Raw genomic sequence first — 24,642 nt, 5'->3', positions numbered from 1 at the left:
GAGGCTGGATTTGAACTCAGGTTCTCCTGATTCCAGAGCCAGTGTTCTATCCACTGTGCCACCTAGCTGCCTCAAAACCAAGTTTTAACCTACATTTTTGAAACATTCTAAATTCTTTCCCTTCTTCCTATCCCATTCCCCCTCATTGAGAAAATAAGTTATTTGACATAGGTTAAAAACATGTAGTCGTGCAAAACATTTCCATTTTGTGGGAAAAAAAAAAAACCAGGCTCCCTCTCTGTGGCTTGCTTCATCTTGGGGCCCACAGTGATGACCTCCCTCCCGGAGGGGAGCTGAGAATAAGGAGTCAAGCCACTACTGCCTTATGTCTCCAGCTCAATTTTATTACTGCTTAGCTTTTACATATATACTGTTAGGTCTTCTGGGGTAGAACAAAGAATAATTGAGGGAATGGGGGTGCACAAGTGGTGTGTACGTGCAGCGTCTTATGTTACAGGATAAGGGGGTAGGTTGGGGGGAGGTGATAAAACACAGCTATGTCTAGTGCCCTTGGTCTGTGGGGCAGATTGTCCAGCTCCCAAGGACTCTGGTGCACCTTATCTCTAAGGGCGGCATGCCAGCTCCTGAGACTGTCCAGGTGGCGGTTTACTTGGAAATGATTTGTGTCATGGCTGTTAGAATAGCCTGTGTTCCCACACCTTCCTCTCGAAAAAAGAAAACTTAAGAAAAATAAAGTTAAAAAAGAGGATGCATCAATATGTATTCAGATCCATCAACTCTTTCTTTGAGAATGTATGGTATTCTTTCTTTATCATAAGTCCTTCAGAATTGTCTTGGGTCATAGCATTGCTGAGAAAAATTAAGTCAGCTGATCATCCTACAATATTGCTATTACTTTGTATATATAGCACATGAAATAGTTTAAGATTGAATATTGAAAGAAAATGTAAAAGAATGTCTTTAAGATCTAAGAATAGTGAAAAAATTTTAGAGTATAATATACTTCCATTCTTCCACAATTTCCTGTAGGTTAGCATTTTTTCACATTTCATGGAATGAAATTACTTGTTATAAAAAGATTTAGATGATGGGAGGATTTCCAAGGTGAAATGAAACCATGAGAATATTGGAACACTTGATTAGTGTCATGATCTGTATGTCATTTTTAATGACATATTTAATGATTAACAAAGATTTGTAGGAAGATAATGTTTTGGAGAGGGACCTACACAGTAAGGGTAGAAGGGATGAAAATTGTGTTACCCATTCAACTTTCTAAATGCTTTAAATCATTACTTTTCTGCTTTTTTTCTTCTAGATGAATTCTTCTATTAAAAATCCCAAAATCCTTTTATTGAAATGTTCCATTGAGTATCTCTACAGAGAAGAAACAAAATTTACTTGCATTGACCCAATTGTTCTTCAGGTTAGAATTTGTTATAGATGTATGTGTGGGACAGTAGTTATCTTTTTATTTCTGTTGTTGTTGTTGTTGAGTTGTATCAGTTGTGTTCAACTCTTTGTGATCCCAATTGGGGATTTATTGGCAAGATACTGGAGTGGTTTGCCATTTTTTCCTCTACCTCATTTTATAGATGAGAAAACTGAGGCAAACAGGGTTAAGTGACTTTTCCAGGGTTATATAGCATTGAATGATACAGCTAGTAAATGTCTGATGCCATATTTGAACTCCTGAGGATAAGTCTTTCTTACTCCAGGTCTAGTGTTATATCCTCTGGATTACCTAGCTTTCCTATCATTTTATTATGTTAGGTATTTCCTAATTCTTAATTATTTTAGTTGTTTTGGTTGTAATAACTTGTCAATTGAGGCAAAGGCAAGAGTTTATTGCCAGGTTGTTTAATATATTTTATCATAAATTACCTTTGTAGTAAGTTTTCTTAGCTGTCCTAAAATGAACATGACCAAATAGTATGTATCTGAAGAAGTGGAATTCCAGATTCCCAAGTTCTTTTCCCCAGTAGTTTTTAAAAAAAAATTACAATGTGGTTTTGCTAAATTTTTTAGCTTCCCCACTGGTAGAATACAGTTGTTTTAATTCCTGCTAAATGATAATTGAGCAGTACGGTGCTTGAAAAATAATAGCTAGAATAGTGGATTTTTTGTAAATTAAGCAAATTTTTCCAAAGAATGATTGCACTTGTTCAAGGTTAAGTACGTAAGCTCTTTTTTGAATCGGACGGGTTTCATTCTTTTTATCTGTATCCTCATTGCCTGGCACATAATATATGATTAAATAAATACATGTTGAATGATACAGGCCTTCTTACTTGAAACATCCTTTAGGGTTTACTAACATCTTTATAATGTTAGATTTTAAAGAATTGGAGTCAGAAATTTAAAATTAATCTTTTAGAAAGTATTTGAGGAGATAGTAATGGACGAAACAACCTTATTATGTCGAGATTAACATTGATCACATTTTATTGCAAATTCTCCTAATTTATCTGACACTTTGCATCATAATTGATATATTTGTGGTTTATTTTATTAATTAGGAAAGAGAATTCTTGAAGAATTATGTACAGCGGATAGTTGATGTTCGACCTACTTTGGTTCTAGTTGAAAAAACCGTGTCTCGAATTGCCCAGGATATGTTGCTGGAACATGGTATTACTTTAGTCATTAATGTAAAACCGGTGAGTATAGTAGTATTTTACAAAAATGTAGATATGATTTAAAATTATTGTTGCTGTTTGTTTATTTAGTGACATAGAATTTCTGTTATTTTCTTGTTCATTTCTTTGTCCCTTATGTGGATTGGAAGTGGGAAATAGTGAGAAAGAAAGTTATTTTAAAAAAAAATTCTTTTCTCCCTCATCTGTTTTTCTGGCTTCCCCAAAAGTAGAAAATTTAGACTTAAGAAAATAAAAAGCAAATATATTTGTGACCATAGTTACTTGAGGTCTTGGTATTTTGGACATTAAAATATGGCAGTATTTACCAGATAGTCTCTGTATACAGACTCCAACTATGTGAGTTACCATGTAAGGAATTATAGAATAAATAGAAAATACCGTCTTAAATGATTTAAAATAGGGGAGGTAGACCTAGGGAAAAATTCTGTGTAATTTCCTTTGTGTGTAGCACTTTGTTAAACAAATTACCTACCTAATAATCCTCTTGATGATATATTAGAAAATATTTTAGTGTTTTATTGAATAAATGTTTGATTTTAAAGAAAAAAAGACCCAAAAATCCTGCTTATAAAATTATTCTGCTTGAATGAGCTGTTATATAATTATAATTAAGATTGCCCTTTGCTACCAAAGTGCCACTGATTGAACTTTTTGTTACTTTTCTATTGCATATTTAATAAGGTTGTAGTATTTTTATCCTCATTTGTGATATCATTTTTGTTTTCTAGCAAGTTTTAGATCGAATTAGTCGGATGACCCAAGGTGACCTAGTGATGTCAATGGATCAGCTGCTCACAAAGCCACACTTAGGAACTTGTCATAAATTTTACATGCAGATATTTCAGCTCCCTAATGGTGAGTAACATGTTAACATATAGCATTAAGTATTTAGAAAATATAGGAAACAAGTCAAATAATCATTGTAATAAAGCTAAAATAGTGAAAATATTGTCTTACATAAAAATTAGTAAACAGAAACTAATATATTTATGGTCACTTTTTAGTTGGTACTGCCTTTCTGAAGTCTTCTGAATAGTTTCCAATATGCTACTCTAACCTTTTCCAACTTTTTTTTGTGCCTTATAGAACAAACAAAAACGCTAATGTTCTTTGAAGGCTGTCCACAGCACCTTGGCTGTACCATCAAATTGAGAGGAGGCTCTGATTATGAGCTAGCTCGAGTAAAGGAGATCCTTATATTCATGATCTGTGTGGCTTACCATTCTCAACTGGAAATCTCTTTTCTTATGGATGAATTTGCCATGCCACCAACATTAATAAAAAATAGTTCATTTAATTCTCTAATTGAAGAGCAGGACAATGATGGTGGTCAGCAGGACCAGTTCAGTGGGAGCCCCCTTCCTAGGGAGGCTGACTTTCTTCCTGACAAATTGCCTAAAATATCTGAATCTATATCTTCTGATGATAGTAACCATTTGGAATCAAGGACCCTGTTTGAGAAAACTTGCCAGGAAAGTGAAAGCGTTCCACAGGATAGTGCCTCTTTAAAACATCAGGAGCATTTCACAATGCCTGGACCGTCAGTGATACCCACTTTCTTTCCATCAGTACCAGAGTCATTATTGCCTATCCATATTGAAGAGCACGATGATGCCTTTGATAATGAATCAGAGGCCTTGTCGCAAAGAGATAAGATACAAGAGCCTAAAAGTCAGATGAGAGTCTTCAGAGACCCTCTCCAGGATGATACAGGATTTTATGTTGCAGAAGAAGTGACATCATCTGAAGATAGACTCAAGACTCATTCTGTAACCTTCAAACAAGAATTGAAAGATGTTATCCTTTGTATCTCTCCAGTAATCACATTCCGGGAACCCTTCCTCTTGACTGAAAAGGGTATGAAGTGCCCAGCACGGGACTATTTCCCAGAGCAAGTTTATTTATCTCCTCTACTCAATAAAGAGTTAAAAGAACTAGAGAGCAGAAGGAAGAAACAACTTCTAAGAGATCTTTCTGGACTTCAAGTCGTGAATGGAAGTGTTCAGACAAAGCCTATCCAAGTATTACCATCCCATGAGCTAGTGAGCACCAGAATTACAGAACATTTGAGTGGGAGTCAGAATTTGGGTAGAATGCTAGCAGATTACCGGGCCAGAGGAGGACGGATACAGCAGAAAAATGCAGATCCTTTTGTTCAGTCAAAGGATTCATCAGATAATCCTGCTGGAAGATCTGGAAGCAAAGCTGAGGGAGATGAAGATAGAGTCCCGAGTCAGAGTGATGTCTTATGGTCCACAAAGGTAAGAGAGAACTCTTGGGGGGGGGGTGTTACTTATGCATGTCCACTGCTGCTTATTTAAGAAATACAAGCACATTAAGTAATAAAGCAGCCATAATAATTTGAGAAGTCACACAGGAAAATTTATAAGGTGCTTTGATGCAAAATGGAATAGTTTATAATAAATTTAGGGGTTGTTAGGTGGCATGGCAGTTAGAGAATCAAGCCAGGGTGGCTCGGCAAGTCATCTCATCTTTGTTTGCCTCAGTTTCTTCATCTATAAAATCCGGTTAATAATAACACTTCTCTCAGGGTTGTTGTGAGGATCCTGTGAGATCACCCTGGTAAAGTGCACAGTATATAGAATCTATCACATAGTATGTGCTATGTGGTATTCAGTCATTTTCAGTCAGGTTTGACTCTTTGTGACCCCATGAGGGATTTCCTTGGTAGAGATACTGGAGTGGTTTGCCATTCCCTTCTCCAGCTCATTTGATGGATGAGGAAATTGAGTCAAACAGGGTGAAGTGACTTATCTAGGATCACACAACTGGGAAGTGTCAGATTTGAACTCAGGAAGTTGAGTCTTCCTGACTCCAGGCCTGGTGTCTTAACCATTGTGACATCCTTCTGCCCCATATGCTATTTAAATGTTAACTAATATTATTATCCACTTTGAAATGTATAGATTTAGGGTGGGTTGGGTAATACCTCTAAGCACTCTTATTTTCCAGATAAAAAAAAATCAGCCCAGAGATGTGTAATCATGCAGTTAGTTTATGCAGCAAGATTCAAACTTAGAAAGCCCAGTTTTCTATATTTTGTACTTTCCACAAGGGTGATCTCTTTGGAATATAGGGTAAATACAACCCTAATAGTTTCACTTCACTTTTGTATCAATTCATACTACCCAGGATTCTTTGCAGTTGTCTTTTGTTATTTCAAAGATTATGGACAGTTTATTTACTTTATTCACATAATTCCAACTAGCTTTCCAAAATGATTTTATCAGTCCATATGTACTGATGGTACAAAATGGCATCTCTTCTTTTACCCCATCAAACACTATGTTTTATCTTCTTTGCCATTTTTGGGGGTGTGTGAGCTATTTGATTTCCTTTTTTTCCTAATAGTAATTTGGAGCATTCTTTTTTTTGGGGGGGTTGGGTGGGGTAGGGTAGGTTTGTGAGGCAGTGGGATAAAGTTAAGTGAGTTGCTGACTTGTCTAAGGTTACATAGCTAGTTAATTATTAAGTGTCTGAGGCTGCATTTGAACTTAGGTCCTCCTGACTCCTGGGTCAATGCTCTATCCACCGTTCCACTTAGTTGACCCCACTTTGAAACATTCTTTTATATTATTAATAATAGTTTTCAGTTCTTCCTTTGAGAATCTTTGTTTACCTTTACCTTTTCTTTATTGGGGAAATCACATTTTTGTCTTAAATATTTCTGTTCCTTTTCTATATCAATCTTAGATATCAAAACTTTATTTGAGAATTCTGATACAAATATATCCTCTGGTTTGACTGCATCTTTTTTCTTTAGTTGCTCTAATTTTTCCTACTGAATCAAATATAAATCCTTGATTCTCATTTAAGATTCTCCACAATAAGGTGCTGGCCTATCTTTACAGCCTTCTTGAAATATACTTCTGTGGATTTTGTATTCTAACCTTTTTGTTTTGTTTTGTAAGACAATAGAGTTAAGTGTCTTGCCCAAAGTCACACAGATAGGTATTAAGTGTCTGAGGTCAGATTTGAACTCAAGTCCTTCTGACTCCAGGACCAGTGCTCTATCCACTGTTCCTCTTAACTGCCCCCATATTCTTTTTTTTTTTTGCAAGGCAAATGGGGTTAAGTAGCTTGCCCAAGGCCACACAGCTAGTAATTACTAAGTGTCTGAGGTCACATTTGAACTCAGGTTCTCCTGACTCCAGGGCCAGTGCTCTATCCACTGCGCCACCTAGCCGCCCCTCTGCTGCCCCCATATTCTAACCTTTATAAACTGCTTTCTGTCTGTCACTTCATATCTTCTCTTGAAATTTTCATACTTTTGTTATCTGTACAGATTTGAAATGAACCTAGAATATCCTGCTTTTCAACTTTTACCTGATAGAATCCAGATCACATGCTTGATCTTAAAAAATGAAATTTCTCATATTTTATTCTCTCTCCCTTTTATGATTGGTCCTTTACCTTGCTGCTGAATAATTTATGGCCCTCCACTGTTCAGAACCTGTCTGGAATGATTTCCTCTCATAGCTGCCATTTCTTTTTGTTGCACTCTCTCTCTTCAAGTCCTTGTTTTGACCATGAGACCTTCTCTGACTCTCCCTGGTAAAAAGAGTGATCTTTCCCTCTCCATAGCATTTTGTCCAGATCTTCTTTTACATTTATTTTATTTCCCTTTGTATAATAGTTATTTGTGTGTGTATGTCACTGTATTCTACCATTAGATTATAGTCTGCTCTAATTACAACTCTTGGAAGAGGAGGGGTCAGGTCAAATATCATTGTATCAAATATAAATCCATGCATTACCTATACCCATATTTCATAAATATTGGGTGAAGAAGAAATTAATATTTAACCTTTTTTTAATGAATAGGGTGGAATTAAGAATTTGGGAAATGAAATACAGTAACAAAAGTATAATGATTACATCTTATTTAACAAAGCACTTTATATCAGGAAAATATGAACAAGAGTCTAGGCAAAAACAGTCACCAAAAATAGGTGCATAGATATAAATCCATTTCAAAGTGATATAATTTTATTGGTTTGGATATTTTTTGCATTGAAATCAATTATATACAGTTTCTCCTTAATTCAGCTCGATGATATTGATGATGATGATGATTATGATGTTTGTCCTTCGTTCTCAGAGGAGACCAGGACATAAGGGAGGTGATGTCATGACAAGTACATGAATCAGATTGGGGGGGGGGGGGCTGTGCTAAGTCACCAGCCTCATTTTCTCCTCCAGAGTCATCTGGGTTCAGTGGTCAGATATGAAGCAGGGTGTTTGGAGATGGTGCTGGATGCGAGGCAATTAGGGTTAAATGACTTGCCCAGGGTTACACAGTTAGTAATTCTCAGGTGTCTAAGGTCAGAGTTGAACTCCTGTCCTTCTGACTCCAAGGTCAGTGCTGTATCCCCCTAATTCAGCTTAGATGTTCTTCTGGAGTAGTTGTGTTGAATAATTCATCAACTTATGGCCAGTCTGGGAATGAGCCTTTCTGCACTTAGTCTGATCATTGGACAACAGGCATACATTTGTGTCATTGGTCCATACTTTGGAGCTTTTTCAGTTGGATGGAAGACTTTTTTTTTTAAAGATTTTATTTATTTGGAGTTTCACAATTCCCTAATCTTACTTCCCTACCCCCACCTCCACAGAAGGCAGTTTGCCAGTTTTTACATTGTTTCCATGGTAAACATTGATCCAAATTGAATGTGATGAGAGAGAAATCATATCCTTAAGGAAGAAACATAAAGTATAAGAGATAGCAAGATCAGACAATAAGATAACAGGTTTTTCCCCTAAATTAAAGGTAATAGTCTTTGGTCTTTGTTCAAACTCCATAGTTCTTTCTCTGGATACAGCCCCAAATTGTCCCTGGTTGTTACACAATGGAATGAGCAAGTCTGTCAAGGTTGATCATCATCCCTGTGTTGGTATTAGGGCATACAGTGTTTTTCTGGTTCTGCTCATCTCACTCTACAAGTTATGTTTTTACCCTTTTTCATGATCTCTTTAGGGTATAGATCCAGTTGTGGTATTGCTGGATCAAAGAGTATGCACATTTTTGTTGCCCTTTAGATGTAGTTCCAAATTTCTCTCCATAAAGGTTAGATGAGTTCACAACTCCACCAACAATGTATTAGTGTCCCACATTTCCCACAACCCTTCCAATAATGATCATTGTCCTTTCTGGCCAGTCCTTATTGGCCAGTCTGATAGGTGTGAGGTGGTACCTTAGAGATGTTTTAATTTGCGTTTCTCTAGTAAGTAATGATTTAGAGCAATTTTTCATGTGACTATGGATTGCTTTGATTTCCTCATCTGTAAATTGCCTTTGTTGCATATCCTTTGACCATTTGTCAATTGGGGAATGGCTTTTTTATTTTTTAAATTTGACTCAGTTCTCAGTATATTTTAGAATTGAGTCCTTTGTCAGAAATACTAGTTGTAAAGATTGTTTCTCAGTTTACTACCTTTCTTTTGATCTTGACTGCAGTAGTTTTGTCTGTGCAAAAGCTTTTTAATGTAATCAGAATCATCTAGTTTATTTTTAGTAATGGTCTCCATCTCATCTTTAGTCATAAACAGCTTCCCTTTCCATAGATCTGACAGGTAAACCACTCCTAGATCTTCTAGTTTGCTTATAATATTGTTCTTTATGTCTAAATCCTGGATCCATTTGGATCTTATCTTGGTATAGGGTGTGAGGTGTTAGTCTAATCTAAGTTTCTGGATAGAAGACCTTTTTAAAGCTGGTGCTTACATTCTGCTATACAGCCTTCAACAGCAGTGAATTATTGAAGGACTTAGGATATTTCACATTAATGAGTATTTTTTCTATAAAATAATTATTAATTACTAAACTGTAACTTAATTTTTTTTTTTAGGTGGACTGTCTGAGTGCTGTCAACCACCAAAGGCTTTGTGTGCTTTTTAGTAGTTCCTCTGCCCAGTCCAGTAATGCTCCCAGTGCATGTGTTAGTCCTTGGTAAGAATTACTTTCTATGTTATTTGGATATATTCTTTAATTTTTTTTAAAAGACCAACAGTTTTGTTTTTTGAATTTTACAGTTTTTCCCCCCAATTCTGCTTCCCTACCCCGACCCACCACAGAAGGCAATCTGATAGTCTTTACATTGTTTCCATGCTATACATTGATCTAAATTGAATGTGTTGAGAGAGAAATCCTATCCTTAAGAAGAAAAAAAAAACAAAAAAAAAGAAAAAATAAAATAGGAGAGATAGCAAGATTATATAATAAAGATAATGTTTTCTTTTTTTCAAATTAAAGGTAATAGTCTTTGATCTCCACAATTCTTTTCTCTGGATAGCTGATATTCTCTATTGCAGATAGCCCAAAATTGTGCCTGATTGTTGAACTGATGGAATGAGCAAGTCCATTAAGGTCCATCACTCTCATATTGCTGTTAGGTTGTACAGTGTTCTTCTGGTGCTGTTCATCTCGCTCACATTAACTCATGCAAATCCCTCCAGGCTTCTCAGAGTTCCCATCCCTCCTGGTTTCTAATAGAACAATAATATACCAGTTTGTTCAGCATTCCCCAGTTGATGGACATTCACTCAATTTCCAATTTTTTGCCAGCACAAATAGAGCTGCTATGAATATTTTTGTACAAGTGATGATTTTACCCTTTTTTCATGATCTCTTCAGGGTATAGACCCAGTAGTGGTATTGCTGGGTTAAAGGGTATGCTCATTTTTGTTGCTCTTTGGGAGTAATTCCAGATTGTTCTCCAGAAAGGTTGGATGAGTTCACAACTCCACCAACAATGTATTATTTCCTACATCCCTTCAAACATTGATCATTGCCCTTTGTGGTCATATTGGCCAGTCTGATATGTGTCAGGTGGTACCTCAGAGATACTTTAATTTCATTTCTCTAATCATTACTGATTAGATTTAGAACAATTTTTTATATGAATATGGATCACTTTGATTTCATCATCTATAAATTGCCTTTGCATATTCTTTGACCATTTGTCAATTGGGGAATGACTTTTTATTTTTTAAATTTGACTCAGTTCTCTGTATATTTTAGAAATATGTCCTTTGTCAGAAATACTAGTTGTAAAAATTGTTGCATTCTTTAATTGAGTCACTTTTCTTTGGGTAAATGAGTAATAGCTTTTATTAAATTTATTTATTAAAATTCTTATTTTATGCTTACTATGTCCCAGGCACTGTGATAAATGCAGGGGATATAAAGACACAGGACAGCCATTGCCTTTAGCCAAGAGTGGAAGGAATCTCCGAAATTGTTTCCTGGACCTCTTTCATGATAAGTAAACTGAGGTCCGGATAAATTGTGTTTGTTAGGCTATGAGTTCCTTGAGGACTGTATTTTGCCTTTCTTGGTAACCCCATTGTATAGCTCAGGGCCTCACATTTTAGTGGCAAATACTTATTGACTATTGACTGGTAAGAAACTGAGTGTAAGAAGAGCTAGGATTCTAAATCCTGAACTTTCCACTTCAAATCCAAAGCAGTAATCAAGAATTCTATTACATGTGGGAATACTTAATCTTGTGATGGAGCCTTTTATTTTCACAACTGGCAAAAAGATATCTTAAGCCAATTCAATCAGGTTTATTCTGTTGATAACCAATATTTATTTCTATTTATTAGGTAACTTTAAAAGAAACTTGGGTGTGGCACTAGGAGTAGAGTCAGATACCATAGATATTTCTAATATGAGCTGTTTTTTCCAATGAGGAATTATGCCTTTTGTGGAATTGCTTCTATTAATGCCATATTGTAAACACAGTATATTCCAAAAGTCCAAAAGTGAACTTTTAGGCTAGTAAAGCTTTACTTTACATATAATAAGAATACTCAGAAGTATTATGAAATTTTTGGATAGAATTAGTTCCTCTAATGCATTTATGACATAATATATATATATTTCTAAAATTTTTTCTTTTAGGATTGTAACCATGGAATTTTATGGGAAGAATGATCTCACTTTAGGAATATTTTTAGAGAGGTATTGCTTCAGGTAAGAGTTTTTTCCCCATTCTATATACTTTTTCCCTCATACTCTGAAGTTTAGTGGGGAAGAAAAGATTCTGTGATTTAAGAGACTTAAAACTGTTATCCTTGTTAAGACGTTTTTTGTCTTGATTTTGTACATACTAAATCATAGTATACAGAAATTAACTCATTCTGTCAAATAGTCCTTTTCTTGTTTCTGTGTCTGTCATGTTTGCCAAACTTTTCCCAAAATTTACCTAGGAATTGCTTCTTTTATTAATTAGTAAAATGGGGAATATCAAAGATTCTGAAAGTAGGAAGCTAAGCTAGATGAACTCCTTAAATCTTTTCCAAATCTTTTTCTTTGACACTGATAACAGTAAGTTTTGTTTCAGCTTTAAACAATGTCTATGAGACAGGGAATGTGAGGATCCACACTTTTCTAGAAGAGAATACAAAGAGGACAGTGTTACAAACCTATTAAGTGATAGAACTAGGAATAAAACTTAGGTCTTCCAAATTGAGGGTTGGATTTTTTTTTTTTTTAATACTCACTTCATAAGTAATCCAAACCTGTGGACCAAGGAAAGAGAGGAGTTTGGGTGGGGTATTATTACTGTGGGGTGTTTACAGATCTATTACGTATCTCACAGTCTTGTCATTTTGATCTTTAGCCTCAATAAAGTACTTATGGTAACTCTATGATAAATAAGCATACATACCTTTATAGATTGTATGAATAAATTACATTACTATTTTTCATGTATATAGATGTTCTTATGATTTACACAATATAGAGTTGTTTCGAAACATTTCTGAATTTATAGTAACTATTTTCCATCACACTTTTTCCTCTGTCAGTGGACACCAAGAATAAAATGAATGTTATATGAGTCCACAGTTTTTTTGCTAAAAGGCGGGTCTTTCCCCAGATTTGAAAGATTTGGGAATCACTGTACTACATCATATCACTTCTTTGACTGAAGGTGTGGAAAATCACATCTCTGAATCCAGAATATCTTGAATGAATAGATTTAAAATGTTTTGTTTACTTTGCTCTTAATCCTGGTTTGACTTTGTGTTTTTCTTAAGCTATGTAAAGTCTTGGTAATAATCTATAGGGGAACCAACTTTTAGAAATCTGAGGGAGATACTGTCCTAAATTCCTTCATTCTTTAAGTGTCATTCTAAATGCCTTAAGTTTGTTTAGTGCTTAGATTTATAGAGAAATCACTTATAGCTGCTAAGCTTTCTTGACCTGTTTGTTATATGCATTGTGGCAAAGTTTTTCATTTTATGAACAATGAAAAGGATTTTCTTCATTTGTTTGTCACAGGCCTTCTTACCATTGTCCCAGCATGTTTTGTGATACTCCTATGGTACATCATATTCGTCGATTTGTGCATGGACAAGGCTGTGTACAGATCATATTGAAAGAATTGGATTCTCCAGTGCCTGGATATCAACACACAATTCTTACCTATTCCTGGTGTAGAATCTGCAAACAGGTAATGTAATACAGTGTGTAAGATTTCTTCTTCATTTACCTATTTGGCTTGTCTCATTTTTCTTATTGTTTTTAAACTCATAGTAGGTAGCATTTGGGCAAAATCATTTATGTCTTGTTAATTTTTTTTAATGTACTTGTTTTCTTATATATTGAATGTTGTACTTTTAGAATCAATCAACTGTCTGCAGATTTCAGTAACCCTAAATAACAATCAGTTAAACTAATGCTTGTTTAATTTCTTGTCTGGGAGAATTAAATTAATATAAAATATTTCTTAAATATAATCTATGTGCTAATAAACTTTAGAGATGAAAGGCAAAAATTGAAACTGAATTTGTCCTAAAACAGATTATTGTAAGTATGCAGTACACACGCATAGGAAGTACTTTAGTAATTTTAGAGCTGGGGAATTTGGCTGACAGATCATCAGACTTGTATTACCACTCATGAGGGGAGGAAGATATGCCTGTGTGACCTCCCTGTTCACTATGGGTGGTAGACTTTAATCTGTGCTTTAGTTAAAGACCCAGAGCTGCTGGAGCTCAACCTATTATGTCATTTGAGACAGTGAACCAAGTATGATACCAGTGGGAGAATGCCCTATAATTTTTAGAACTAATAAAGTAGTAAATAAAGTAATAATAAAGTAGTGATAAAGTAATAATAAGGAGGGAATAATGCAGCGAGGAAAATGGGAAAAGTAACCTAAACTGTACCACTCTTGTTAGAGGCTGAAATGATGGGACTAGAGCCACACTGGTCAACCCTGGTCTCATCAGTAGATAGATTAGACTATTTGAGGAGGACAAGACCAGCAACTTGGAGGATCAGAGGTTTTTCAAAGGAGGGGGTGGTACCCAAACTGAATCTTGAAGGATAAGAATTCTGAAAGATAAAGGCCAGCTAGGGAATGAATACATTCTACATAAAGGGAAATCAGGAGATGGAGTCTTGAGTTTGGGGATCAACTAGTAGTTCACTTTGACTGGAATTTAGAATTCATGATGGAAAGTATGTGAAGTAAGCTTTTGAAGACCCTTAACTTGTAGGCTAAGCGAATTGTGTTTTATCCAGTAACATTAAGAAACCAATTAAGGATTTGAGTAGGGGAGTGATATTCAGACCTCTGCTTAGTAATATGTAGCTCCGTAGCTACACAGAAGGTCCTTCTTTTCTCACCTGCTGCTTAAGATCTTAGCTTCCTTCAAATTCAGCCCAAGTGAGACCTTTCTTGATTTCCCCCAGCTACCTCTCCCTGGTATCTGTTATTTCTTTTGTATATACATGATATGCAGACATCCTGAGATTTCAGAATTGCCATTGAAATCACAGGTTTTGTTAAAAAAAAATGTATATGTGTCTCCTAAATGGAGTTCAGGTTCTTTTGGGGCCAAAAATGATTTGATTTTTATTTTTGTGTCCCTAGCACCTAGTAGTAGTCAACCTATATAAAGTGCTAAATGAATGTTTGCTTGATTAATTGGAGAGTGACAAGGAAAAAGATGAATTCATTTTGGATATATTAGGTTTCAGTTCCAGGCAGGACATTTTGGTAGAAGTCTTTTTTTAAAAAATATTGATTTGTGCAAGGTTTTTTGTAAGGTTTTGAATTTTTGATTTTTTTGTATTTTTTGAATTTTACAATTTTACAATTTCCCCCCTTCTCCCCCCCCCACAGAAGGCAGTCTGATAATCTTTACATTGATCAAAATTGAATGTGTTAAAAAAACATCTTTGAGGAAAAATTAAAATACTAGAGATGGCAAAAAAGACAACTTTTTTAAAAATTGAAGTTTGTAGTCTTTAGTCTTTGTTTTAACTCCACAGTTCTTTCTCTGTATATGGATGATATTTTCTGTTGCTGATATCCTAAGATTGTCCCTGATTATTGCACTGATGGAATGAGCAAGTCCATTAAGGTTGATCATCACCCCCATGTTGCTGTTAGGGTGTATGATGTTCTTCTGGCTCTGCTCATCTCACTCAGCATCAGTTCCTTCAAGTCTTTCCGGCTTCTCTGAAATCCCATCCCATCCTGGTTTTTAATAGAACAATAGTGTTCCATAATGTAAAATATAATTTTGGTAGAAGTCTTTAGCAGTTAGTTGGAGAGAAAGTATGAAATTTTGGAACAGGAATTAAACCTGGATAGATTAAAGATGTGGTAATGATGCCAGAATCATGTGAGCACATGAGATCACCATCTAAACATCTGGAGTTGATCTTGATTTTTAACTCATTTTAGTTTGTTTCCTTTTTTTTTTAAATGAAAGATTTTATTTATTTTGAGTTTTACAAATTTCTCCCCATTCTTGCTTCCCCCTCCCCCACAGAAGGCATTCTGTTAGTGTTTACATTGGTTCCATGCTATATTGATCTCAGTTGAGTGTGATGACAGAAATCATATTCTTAAGGAAGAAATATAAAGTATGAGATAGTAAAATTACATTATAATATACTCCCCCCCCCCCCATTTGATGGTAAATAGTCTTTGGTCTTTGTTCAAAGTCTATAATTCTTTCTCTGGATACAGATGGTATTCTCCATTGCAGATAGCTCAAAATTGTCCCTGGTTGTTGCACTGAAGGGATGAGCAAGTCCATCAGGGTTGATTGATCATCACCCCCATGTTGCTGTTGGGGTGTATGTTGTTCTTCTGGCTCTGCTTATCTCACTCAGCATCAGTTCATGCAAGTCTTTCTGGCTTCTCTGAAATCTCATCCCCTCCTGGTTTCTAGTCAACTTTTTTTTTTTACAAGGCAATGAGGTTAAGTGACTTGCCCAAGGTCACACAGCTAGGTAATTATTAAGTGCCTGAGGTCAGATTTGAACTCAAGTCCTCCTGACTCCCAGGCTGATGCTCTATCCACTGTGCCATCTAGCTGCCCCATGACATCCAGATGCCCCCACCTCCTAGTTTCTAATAGAACAATAGTGTTCCATAATGTATGTGTGTGTGTGTGTGTGTGTGTGTGTTATATATATATATATATATATATATATATATATATATATATATATATATAATTTTTGTAGAAGTCTTTAGCAGTTAGTTGAAGTATGAAGTTTTGGGAAGAGAATTAAACCTGGATAGATTTCAGATGTGTTAATGATGCCAGAATCATGTGAGCACATGAGATCACCATCTAAACATCTGGAGTTGATCTTAATTTTTAACTCATTTTACTTTGTTTCCATGGATGATAATGAACATGTTGATATTGTTTTCAGTTGTTTTGTAACTAATAAGTCTTATTTCTATGTTGTAAATTCTTTGAGGCTAGAAGGTCATTTGAAATCTTTTTTTGTAGAATATTTTTGATTGCTATGTCCACATTGCCTTTTTATTCCCCTCTGTCCCTTTCTCTAGATGTATGGTCCTGTGATCCCTTTTTTCTACCACAGTGCAAACCACAATGTTTAAAACATAATAGAAGCTGGTTGATTGTTTCACAAACATTTGTTCTACATTGACCCTCTTGTTGTTATCCCCTCTCTCTCTTGAAATTACCTTGGAATACTTTGTATGTCTTTTGCATTATCTTTGTATATAATGTTGTATTTTCCCCACTATAGTATAAACTCCTAAAGGGTAGGAGTTATATATTCTACTTTTTTGGTCTTTGAGTCACCAGAATGAAGCACAGTGCTTCGTATATGTAGGAGACACTTTGATAAATGTGTGTTGAACTGAACTGAATAGTGTACAGCACTATTTTAAGTATAGGATTAGCAAACTCTGGCTCTCATCAATGTAGGTGACTGGGAAATGACACTTATAGTGGTTAAATTAGGTATTAATTCAGGGCTTAAAGAAAACTAGCCATCACTCTTGATTAGCATAACTTTATCAACATCATCATCATCATCATCATCATCATTATTTTGTACCCTTTTTTTTCTTTTTTGCAAGGCATTGGCGTTAAGTGACTTGCCCATGGTCACACAACTAGGAAATTATTAAGTGTCTGAGGCTGGATTTGAACTTGGACCCTCCTGATTCCCGGGTGGTGCTTTATCTACCTAACTGCCCCTGATTCATTATTTTAAATGAAAAATTCAAGTGACAGATAGTTTTAGTAAAATTAGATTGACCATGTCACCTCCCTGCTCAAAAATCTTAAGTTGCTACTTATTACCTTTGTAAAACAACCAACCTCCCCTTAATCCAAATTTATTAGTTTAGTATTTAAAGCCTTCCATATTCTGACTTGTAATTCTTTCTAGTTTTATTTCACATTCTAGATTTTATCTATCTTGTATTCCTATGTATGTGTTTCAGAAAAAATACCAATAGCAACAACTTTAAGGATTATTTACTTTATTTACTCTAAATGAATTGAAAGAAAACATTAGTAAGGTTAAATTAGGGCACAATATTTTTCTTTGACTTTTTTAAAAATTAGCTTTAGAATATTGACTAGAACAGGAAAAGTTATAAAACAATGTCAGCCTTTTTAAATTTTTTCCTATATTCCTCTATTTTCAACATTATATGGCAAATAGATTTTTTTTTTTTTTTTTTAGATTTTTGCAAGGCAATGGGGTTAAGTGACTTGCCCAAAGCTGCCACACAGCTAGGTAATTATTAAGTGTCTGAGGCCAGATTTGAACTCAGATACTCCCGACTCCAGGACTGGTTCTCTATGCATTGTACCACCTAGCCGCCCTGCAAATGGATTTTTAAAGTATTGATAGTGAACAGTAGAAACTGGTGGTTATAACTAGCACAAAATAAAGTGATAATTTACCAAGTTCCCCCTTTTCCCCCAAAGAAGGTGATATTTTTTGTTTCCCTTTGATGCAAGCAGTTGTGTGCAAAAAAACTCAGTTTCCATTGACTCTCAATTGTAATTTTTTGTAGTTGTTTATTAAGTCATTTATTGTCTGCTAAATGTTTAATAATATTTTGTCAGAGATATTGAAGCAGGTATAACTTATGGATTGAAGTTGGATTGAAATCTATCTGATCCTTATGTCAAATGTTATTATATATGCTTTGTTTTAAAAATTCAACTAATTATTAAATATTAAACATATTTTAAATTTCAGGTAACACCAGTTGTTGCTCTTTCCAATGATTCCTGGTCAATGTCATTTGCAAAATACCTTGAGCTTAGATTTTATGGATACCAGTATACTCGGAGAGCCAATGTTGAACCATGTGGTCACTCTATCCATCATGATTATCATCAGTATTTCTCTTATAACCAAATGGTGGCTTCATTCAGGTAAGATTTAGAGAACTCTAGTTTTTAAAGTCATTTTATACTTTTAACTTTTTTTTAAATGTAGCATTTCTTTTGTATTGGAAAGATACCATAATGAATTCTCATATGAGAAAAGTTGGCTTCATTTATCTTAAATGTTTTTCAAAAGCCTTCTTTCTCTAAGCATATTAAGTTTCAACTAGAAGTTTGTATTTAATTCTATTCCTGTTGAGCACACCTGAGTGACAGGTCTATGCTTCAGAGAATTCACAGTGCAGAAGTTGGATAGGAAGACTTGAGAGAGGAGGCAGGGAAACTGGGGAGGAGTCCAGGTGAAAGGGGATAAGGTCCTGGACTAGGAGGTAGCAGTATGAATAGATAAAGGGAGGCATATGGATACAAGACTTGAGAAGAGAGAATTAATAAACTTTGACACATTATTAGACATAGGAAATGAGCATGAGTGAAGAAATGAGGCTAGTTTTGACTGGAAGCAATGTGGAACCCTAAAAAGAAATGAAAAATTAGCTAGAAGAGAGGTTTAAGTGGCAAGATACTGACTTGGACTTGTTGAATTTAAGGTGTCTAGCAGTCATCTAGGCACAAATGTCTAGCTGACCTTTGAAGATACAAGATGAATTCAGGAGAAAGACAAAAAAGATGGAAATGTAAATTTGGAAGCCATCAGTGGATCGTTGAAAATTATATCCAAGAGAGCTGATGAATCCACTGAGTGTATAGAGAGAAGAGGAGGGGACCAAGACATAGATTTGGGCTGTACTTCTCTATAAGGAAATGGGCCATGGGTAATGGTGATCTTTCAGGAGACTTTAGTTTTTTCAGGTAAGAAGAAAATTGCAGTAGATCAATGTCTTAAACCCAAAGAGAAGAAAGCAGTGGGATGGTGGGAGGGGGTGCAGGACTGGCAAGTAGTGTCAAATGTTAGTGAGGTCAAGATGTATGAGAAAGGTCATTGATGATCCTTAAGAGCAATTTTATTCAAATGATGGAGAATAGAGCAAGACAGCAAGCAATAAAGAAGCAAGTGGAAGAGGAGAAATTGGAGGCAGTGAGGGTAGACAACTTTTTCTAGGATTGGTCTATGAGAAGAACATTCTAGGAATGGATGATAAAGTGAAATAGAGGGTCATGTCAGCTGAAGGATTTTTTTTTTTAAGGGTTGTGTAGTCTAGGCATATTTATAGGCAGCACAGAAAGAGTGGATAAGGAATAGTAGCAAATTTAGAGAGCAGGGTATAATGGAAGCCAGCAAATTGTTGGGTGAGGTGGGAGATATTGGGATGAAGGGTTGTAAGTAGAAGAGTTGGCCTTGATTAGAAGGATCATTTTTATCCCTTGAGACTGGAGTAAAGAAGGTGAGAACAGGAAATGGTCATGAAATGATGTTAAATATGAAATTGGGAAGAGGGAGCTATGATGAATGGTCAGGTGCTCTGTCCATTGGGAGAGTGATGGATGTGGTAAAGGTAGCTTGAGAACAGAAGTCTCACTGGTGGTTTTTGATAGAAAGGATAGATGTGTTTAGAGCTACAGCAGGCAAATCTAGCTGAGGAAGAATACATTCTTCTTGGAAGCTAACATAAAAGAAGAAAGAAAGTAGATGAGGAAGAGAGTGAAGAAATTAGAAGGTAGAAAGCAGTTTCCTGGAGAGGTATAAGGGACCATAAAGATAAAATGACAAGTTTTGGTCTACTTCTATAAACCTTTCTGCTCACTCAGAGTTCCATAGAAGTTTTTGAACCTCATCTGTGATTTCATTAGTAGAAGAAATGAACTCTACTCATTGGCAAACTACTTGGAAACTTAAGAGTCATAGAGAGTGACCTAGCCTGAAATTTCCTGGGGTTTAAATCTCAGGTGAAATTTAGATTCAGGTCTTTCTTACTCTACATCTAGTTCTATATTTATTATATAATACTGCTGCTTTTCTACAAAAGTCATTTTTATAAAAGATAAGAGGAATCTCAGCTCAATGAGATAGATGATCTTTGAGGTCATTGTGTTATGCCTTAGATTTTTTAGGATTTCATTTTTATAAAAACTAAAATTTGTCTGCAAGAATATTGTCTTAATAACAAAGTTATTTTCCATTGTGTCCCATAGAATTTACCTGAATATACCTCTCTTCTCAAGGTGCACAAAAATGTCACAACATCCAGAATAATGGTAGCAAGTGTGGAAAGTTAATTCAGTGTATGACCTGTTACTCATTTTTTCTCCTTTCAGTTATTCTCCGATTCGGCTTCTTGAAGTATGTGTTCCATTTCCTAAAATATACATCAAACGTCAGGCTCCATTAAAACTGTCCATTCTTCAGGATCTCAAGGACTTCTTTCAAAAGTAAGTTTTTTTTGTGGACTTTTTGTAAGTGTTTCTGTTTTCTTTAGTGCCATTTGTTCTAGAAACCTAGACTAGAGGAATATTGCTGCTTCTGCTGTGGAAATGAGATTAAAGTTTGTTTTTCACAAAATCAAAAAATAGATCAGCTTTTTATTATGTTTTTATTGAAAAAAACTTTTTTCAGATTTTCTTAAATTCTATCTTTTACAAAAAGTTGGAGTACTTCGAGCTTTTAAATTATACCAGTCACAAAAATAGAAACTAGGATATAGACTAGACCTGTAATTTTTTTCATATGAGGAAACTTCCTCTACCAATTCAGGTCATCACCTTGTTTGCAAATAATAAATCTAGGATAAGGAGCTATTATGTGACTTTCTAGGGGTCATAGATTCAGTCTTATCAAGAGGTGGGACTATCACTAGTTCTTCCTGGCTCAGAGGGTAGCACTTGGCCTGCTCCATCATGTTGCTTCTCAAAGTTGTGTTTTATCATTTAGAGAAGGCAAAGAATTTGCATCATTTTGTTTTGACAGTGATTCAGCTGCTTCAGAAAGCTAAGTGTAGTTATTCATAACTTGGGAGAGAGGTTGAGAAGAGAAAGCTTCTGTTATTGCTTTGAATTTTTTCTTTAGTTGAGTACTTTCATGGCATTTATGAATTTTTCTTTTGTTTTTTTGAAATTATCAATTGAGGTATGGATCATCAAAAAAATACTGATTTCATTAGCATTCGTGCTGTAAAATTTTAGTTGAGACTCTACTTTTACATTAAATGTAAATTCTATAGTTATTTCATTAAATTATTTTTTGCTGTTTCTATGGAGATAGATAAATTCAAATCATCATTAAATACTTTTGGCATTATTTTTTTAGAGTGTCACAGGTGTATCTTGCAGTTGATGAACGGCTTGCTTCTTTGAAAACTGATACATTTAGCAAAACAAGAGAGGAAAAGATGGAAGACATTTTTGCACAAAAAGAGGTAACTAGTTTTCAGAATATCAAGTAAATCAACTATTATCTTATAAAAATTTTGCTGTGGTTTGTTTGAAAAAATTCTTAAGATACGCCATTATTCACTCTCTCCATAGATGGAGGAAGGTGAGTTCAAGAACTGGATTGAGAAGATGCAAGCAAGGCTGATGACCTCCTCAATAGAAACCCCTCAACAGCTGCAATCAGTCTTTGAATCTCTAATTGCTAAGAAACAAAGCCTTTGTGAAATGCTACAAGCCTGGAATAACAGGTAGTGGTAGTAGTAGCAGTAGTAATAAAAATAATGATGATGATAAAATAACAGTAACATTTTTATCTAGTTTTAGTTATTTTGTTATTTTTGCATTATTATTATTATCATCAATTTTTTTGTACTATGACATTGTAATTAAAAGAATCTCTGGTTAATTGACTTCATTATAAAATATATTTGGCTTTCAAGTTTCAAATTTTTTTCCCTAAATGTTTTGTTATATGCTATATCACTGCTGAATATATCAGTGTTGAATAAATTTTTAAAAAGTGTAAATAATTATTTCAGGTGTTTCAGTAAAATGTTTTATTTTTATGGGATTAAATTTTAAGATATTTAAACTTTTTATGTATGAAAATTTCAGTAATGTAATATAATATAATATTTAATATAATAAATATAATAATGTAATATAATAATCAAATTTTTAAAAAAAGTTTTTACTGGAATGTTTATTTTATTATCCAGTATATCCAGTCCTTTATAGACTAGGCTCTAAAATGACAGACTCTGAAATATTCAGAAGTGAAATAAAAAATTTAATTCATATAGATAAAATTTTTAAGATTGATTTTGGCTCACCTAATTATATTTAATATGTCAACAGATTTTTGTAAGCATGATTATGCTGTAGACAAATAAAACTCCCTTGCTTCTTCTTTTATTGTAGATTACAGGATCTTTTCCAACAGGAAAAAGGTAGGAAACGTCCTTCAGTTCCTCCAAGTCCTGGAAGAATGAGACAAGGAGAAGACAGTAAGGTAATGAAATTTGATTTTGTATATTTGATCTTTCACATATATATTAAATATATAATAGCCATAATATATGTTTAAGATAAATATTCTTAATTATTTCCTAAGTATTAAGGAACATCTTTAAAATACTGATGTTAAAGTTAACTTGCCCCATAGTAAGTTAAATTTATTTTCAGTATATGAAGTCAGGCCATTTCAAGGAATATGAGCCATACCACATTATTAACAAATCTGTTTTAATAAGACCTGCTTTAAAAGGATTCCATTTTATTTTAGAAAAATTGATGTTTTATGAGCATTTGTTCTCAAAAGGCCCTGAGTGTGCCAATGAATCCACATTAACTTTTAATAATATTCCTAATATTCTGCCTCAGTCATTACTATGGACCCCTTATCTGGATAAAAGAGATTCTAATTGTCTCTCTTGCTTAGGTTGTTATGAGGAGAATGTGAGGTGGTCCAAGGATTGAAAAGTATTTCGAAGTCTTTCATTTTTATCCTAAGAACCTTCTTGTTGTCAGGCATTCTCATTCATTGTTTCATAGATGAGGAAGCTGATATTTAGTCAAGTTCAGTGATGTGATTGTCATCACATAGGAAGTCCTTCAGACAAAGGATACACCCAGTTTTTCCTCCTTTATTCTATTACTCTGCATGGATATCTAACATCCAGACTGACTGGAACTTTTTTTACATATTTGTAAATAGTTGAAGCATTTTAGGTATAACATAAGTGTTTGTGGAATACTTAACTGTGGTACCAAGAGCAGGATATTTATTGGGGATATTTCTTTAGGGAGTTGGATCAGAGTGCTCTTGGGTTTCAGTTAAGCTAGCTTGAGTTCATTTTCATTTCTTTAAGCTTTAGAGCATAATGCTCACTATTATTGTATAGATGACAGTAGGCTAGTAAAAGAATAGGTTGAAATGACCATATATTGTTATTTAGAATGCCTGGAAGTTTTTCATGACTTAATAGATGATACTGCATAAGTTTGCTGTCTTCCTGTTTCCATGTGATGGAGATAATGCATCTGGGTCAATTTAATATCTAATTGAAACAGATACATAACCTTCAGCACAGCTGTAAGAAATTTAATTGGAAAGTTCATTGAGAATTGTTTATATAGTCCTTTTTTTCATATAGTCTTAACACATAATTCTCATCAAATAATTTGTAAAAATATTCAGTGTTGATAACATTTCTGGATGTGATCCTTAGGAATGAAAAATCTCCATATTCATTGGGGGTGTATATTATGGAAAATTATTATTACAGGATGGGATGAACGAAGCATCAGATACTAGAATGATAATTGGAACAAACATGTTCACATGTGGTAGATCTCGAATGCTCTTTTTAAGAATTAAGTATTCTGCTTCTCTTCAGATAAGTGCAATGGATGCATCTCCTCGCAATGTTTCTCCTGGACTTCAGAATGGAGAAAAAGGTTTGTCTTTAAGCTGAAAGGTTTTATGTCACTTTGAGGACTTTAAAAATAAACATTGTCATTCTTTTCTTTCTCTTGGAATAAGTGATGTGTTTCATTTCTAGAGCTTTCATTACATTATTAGCTTTAAAGAATCATATATTAGATGCAGATAAATTAAAGCTATATATAGGAGCCAAGGAATCAGAGGAATAAACTGAAATTTAATTTCTGGTTAGAGAGTAAATTCTCAGGTTTTACTAAGTCTGCATATTTGGTTTTTTCCCTCCTTTTTTTTTTCCTTCTAAAAATTTTTTCTAGCTTAAGCTTTTGAAGCTGTTTGATTCATTAAGTAACTTGGTGACTTTCATTTGGTAACTAACTTGGTGTGACCCTCTAGTCAAAAATTATTTAGAAATCTCATCCCAAAGAAAATATTTGGATTTAGAGCAGCACATCTAGCCATGATTAAATGAGATTTTTAGAAAAGTTTTTTTTTTTGTGGTTATTTTTGATAGAAAATAATTTA

The 24,642-nt window shown here is 34.5% G+C and overlaps 1 protein-coding gene across 7 annotated transcripts in view; it reads left to right on the top strand.

Moving 5' to 3' along the window:
• The window catches only part of PIKFYVE (phosphoinositide kinase, FYVE-type zinc finger containing), a 90,041-nt gene that overhangs the window by 48,585 nt on the left and 16,814 nt on the right, over nucleotides 1-24,642 (top strand). For all 7 annotated transcript variants that reach the window (XM_074191489.1, XM_074191492.1, XM_074191490.1 and 4 more), the window contains 13 exons: nucleotides 1,280-1,387; nucleotides 2,481-2,621; nucleotides 3,350-3,476; nucleotides 3,708-4,882; nucleotides 9,491-9,591; nucleotides 11,548-11,619; nucleotides 12,931-13,102; nucleotides 18,157-18,335; nucleotides 20,562-20,675; nucleotides 21,550-21,658; nucleotides 21,768-21,922; nucleotides 22,596-22,686; nucleotides 24,074-24,134. In XM_074191489.1, the coding sequence (XP_074047590.1) occupies nucleotides 1,280-1,387; nucleotides 2,481-2,621; nucleotides 3,350-3,476; nucleotides 3,708-4,882; nucleotides 9,491-9,591; nucleotides 11,548-11,619; nucleotides 12,931-13,102; nucleotides 18,157-18,335; nucleotides 20,562-20,675; nucleotides 21,550-21,658; nucleotides 21,768-21,922; nucleotides 22,596-22,686; nucleotides 24,074-24,134 (2,605 nt within the window). The remainder of the gene's footprint in view (nucleotides 1-1,279; nucleotides 1,388-2,480; nucleotides 2,622-3,349; nucleotides 3,477-3,707; nucleotides 4,883-9,490; nucleotides 9,592-11,547; nucleotides 11,620-12,930; nucleotides 13,103-18,156; nucleotides 18,336-20,561; nucleotides 20,676-21,549; nucleotides 21,659-21,767; nucleotides 21,923-22,595; nucleotides 22,687-24,073; nucleotides 24,135-24,642) is intronic.

Source organism: Macrotis lagotis, chromosome 6, assembly GCF_037893015.1.
Source record: "Macrotis lagotis isolate mMagLag1 chromosome 6, bilby.v1.9.chrom.fasta, whole genome shotgun sequence".
NCBI lineage: Eukaryota > Metazoa > Chordata > Mammalia > Peramelemorphia > Peramelidae > Macrotis > Macrotis lagotis.
This window is presented reverse-complemented; position numbering and strand designations above follow the sequence as displayed.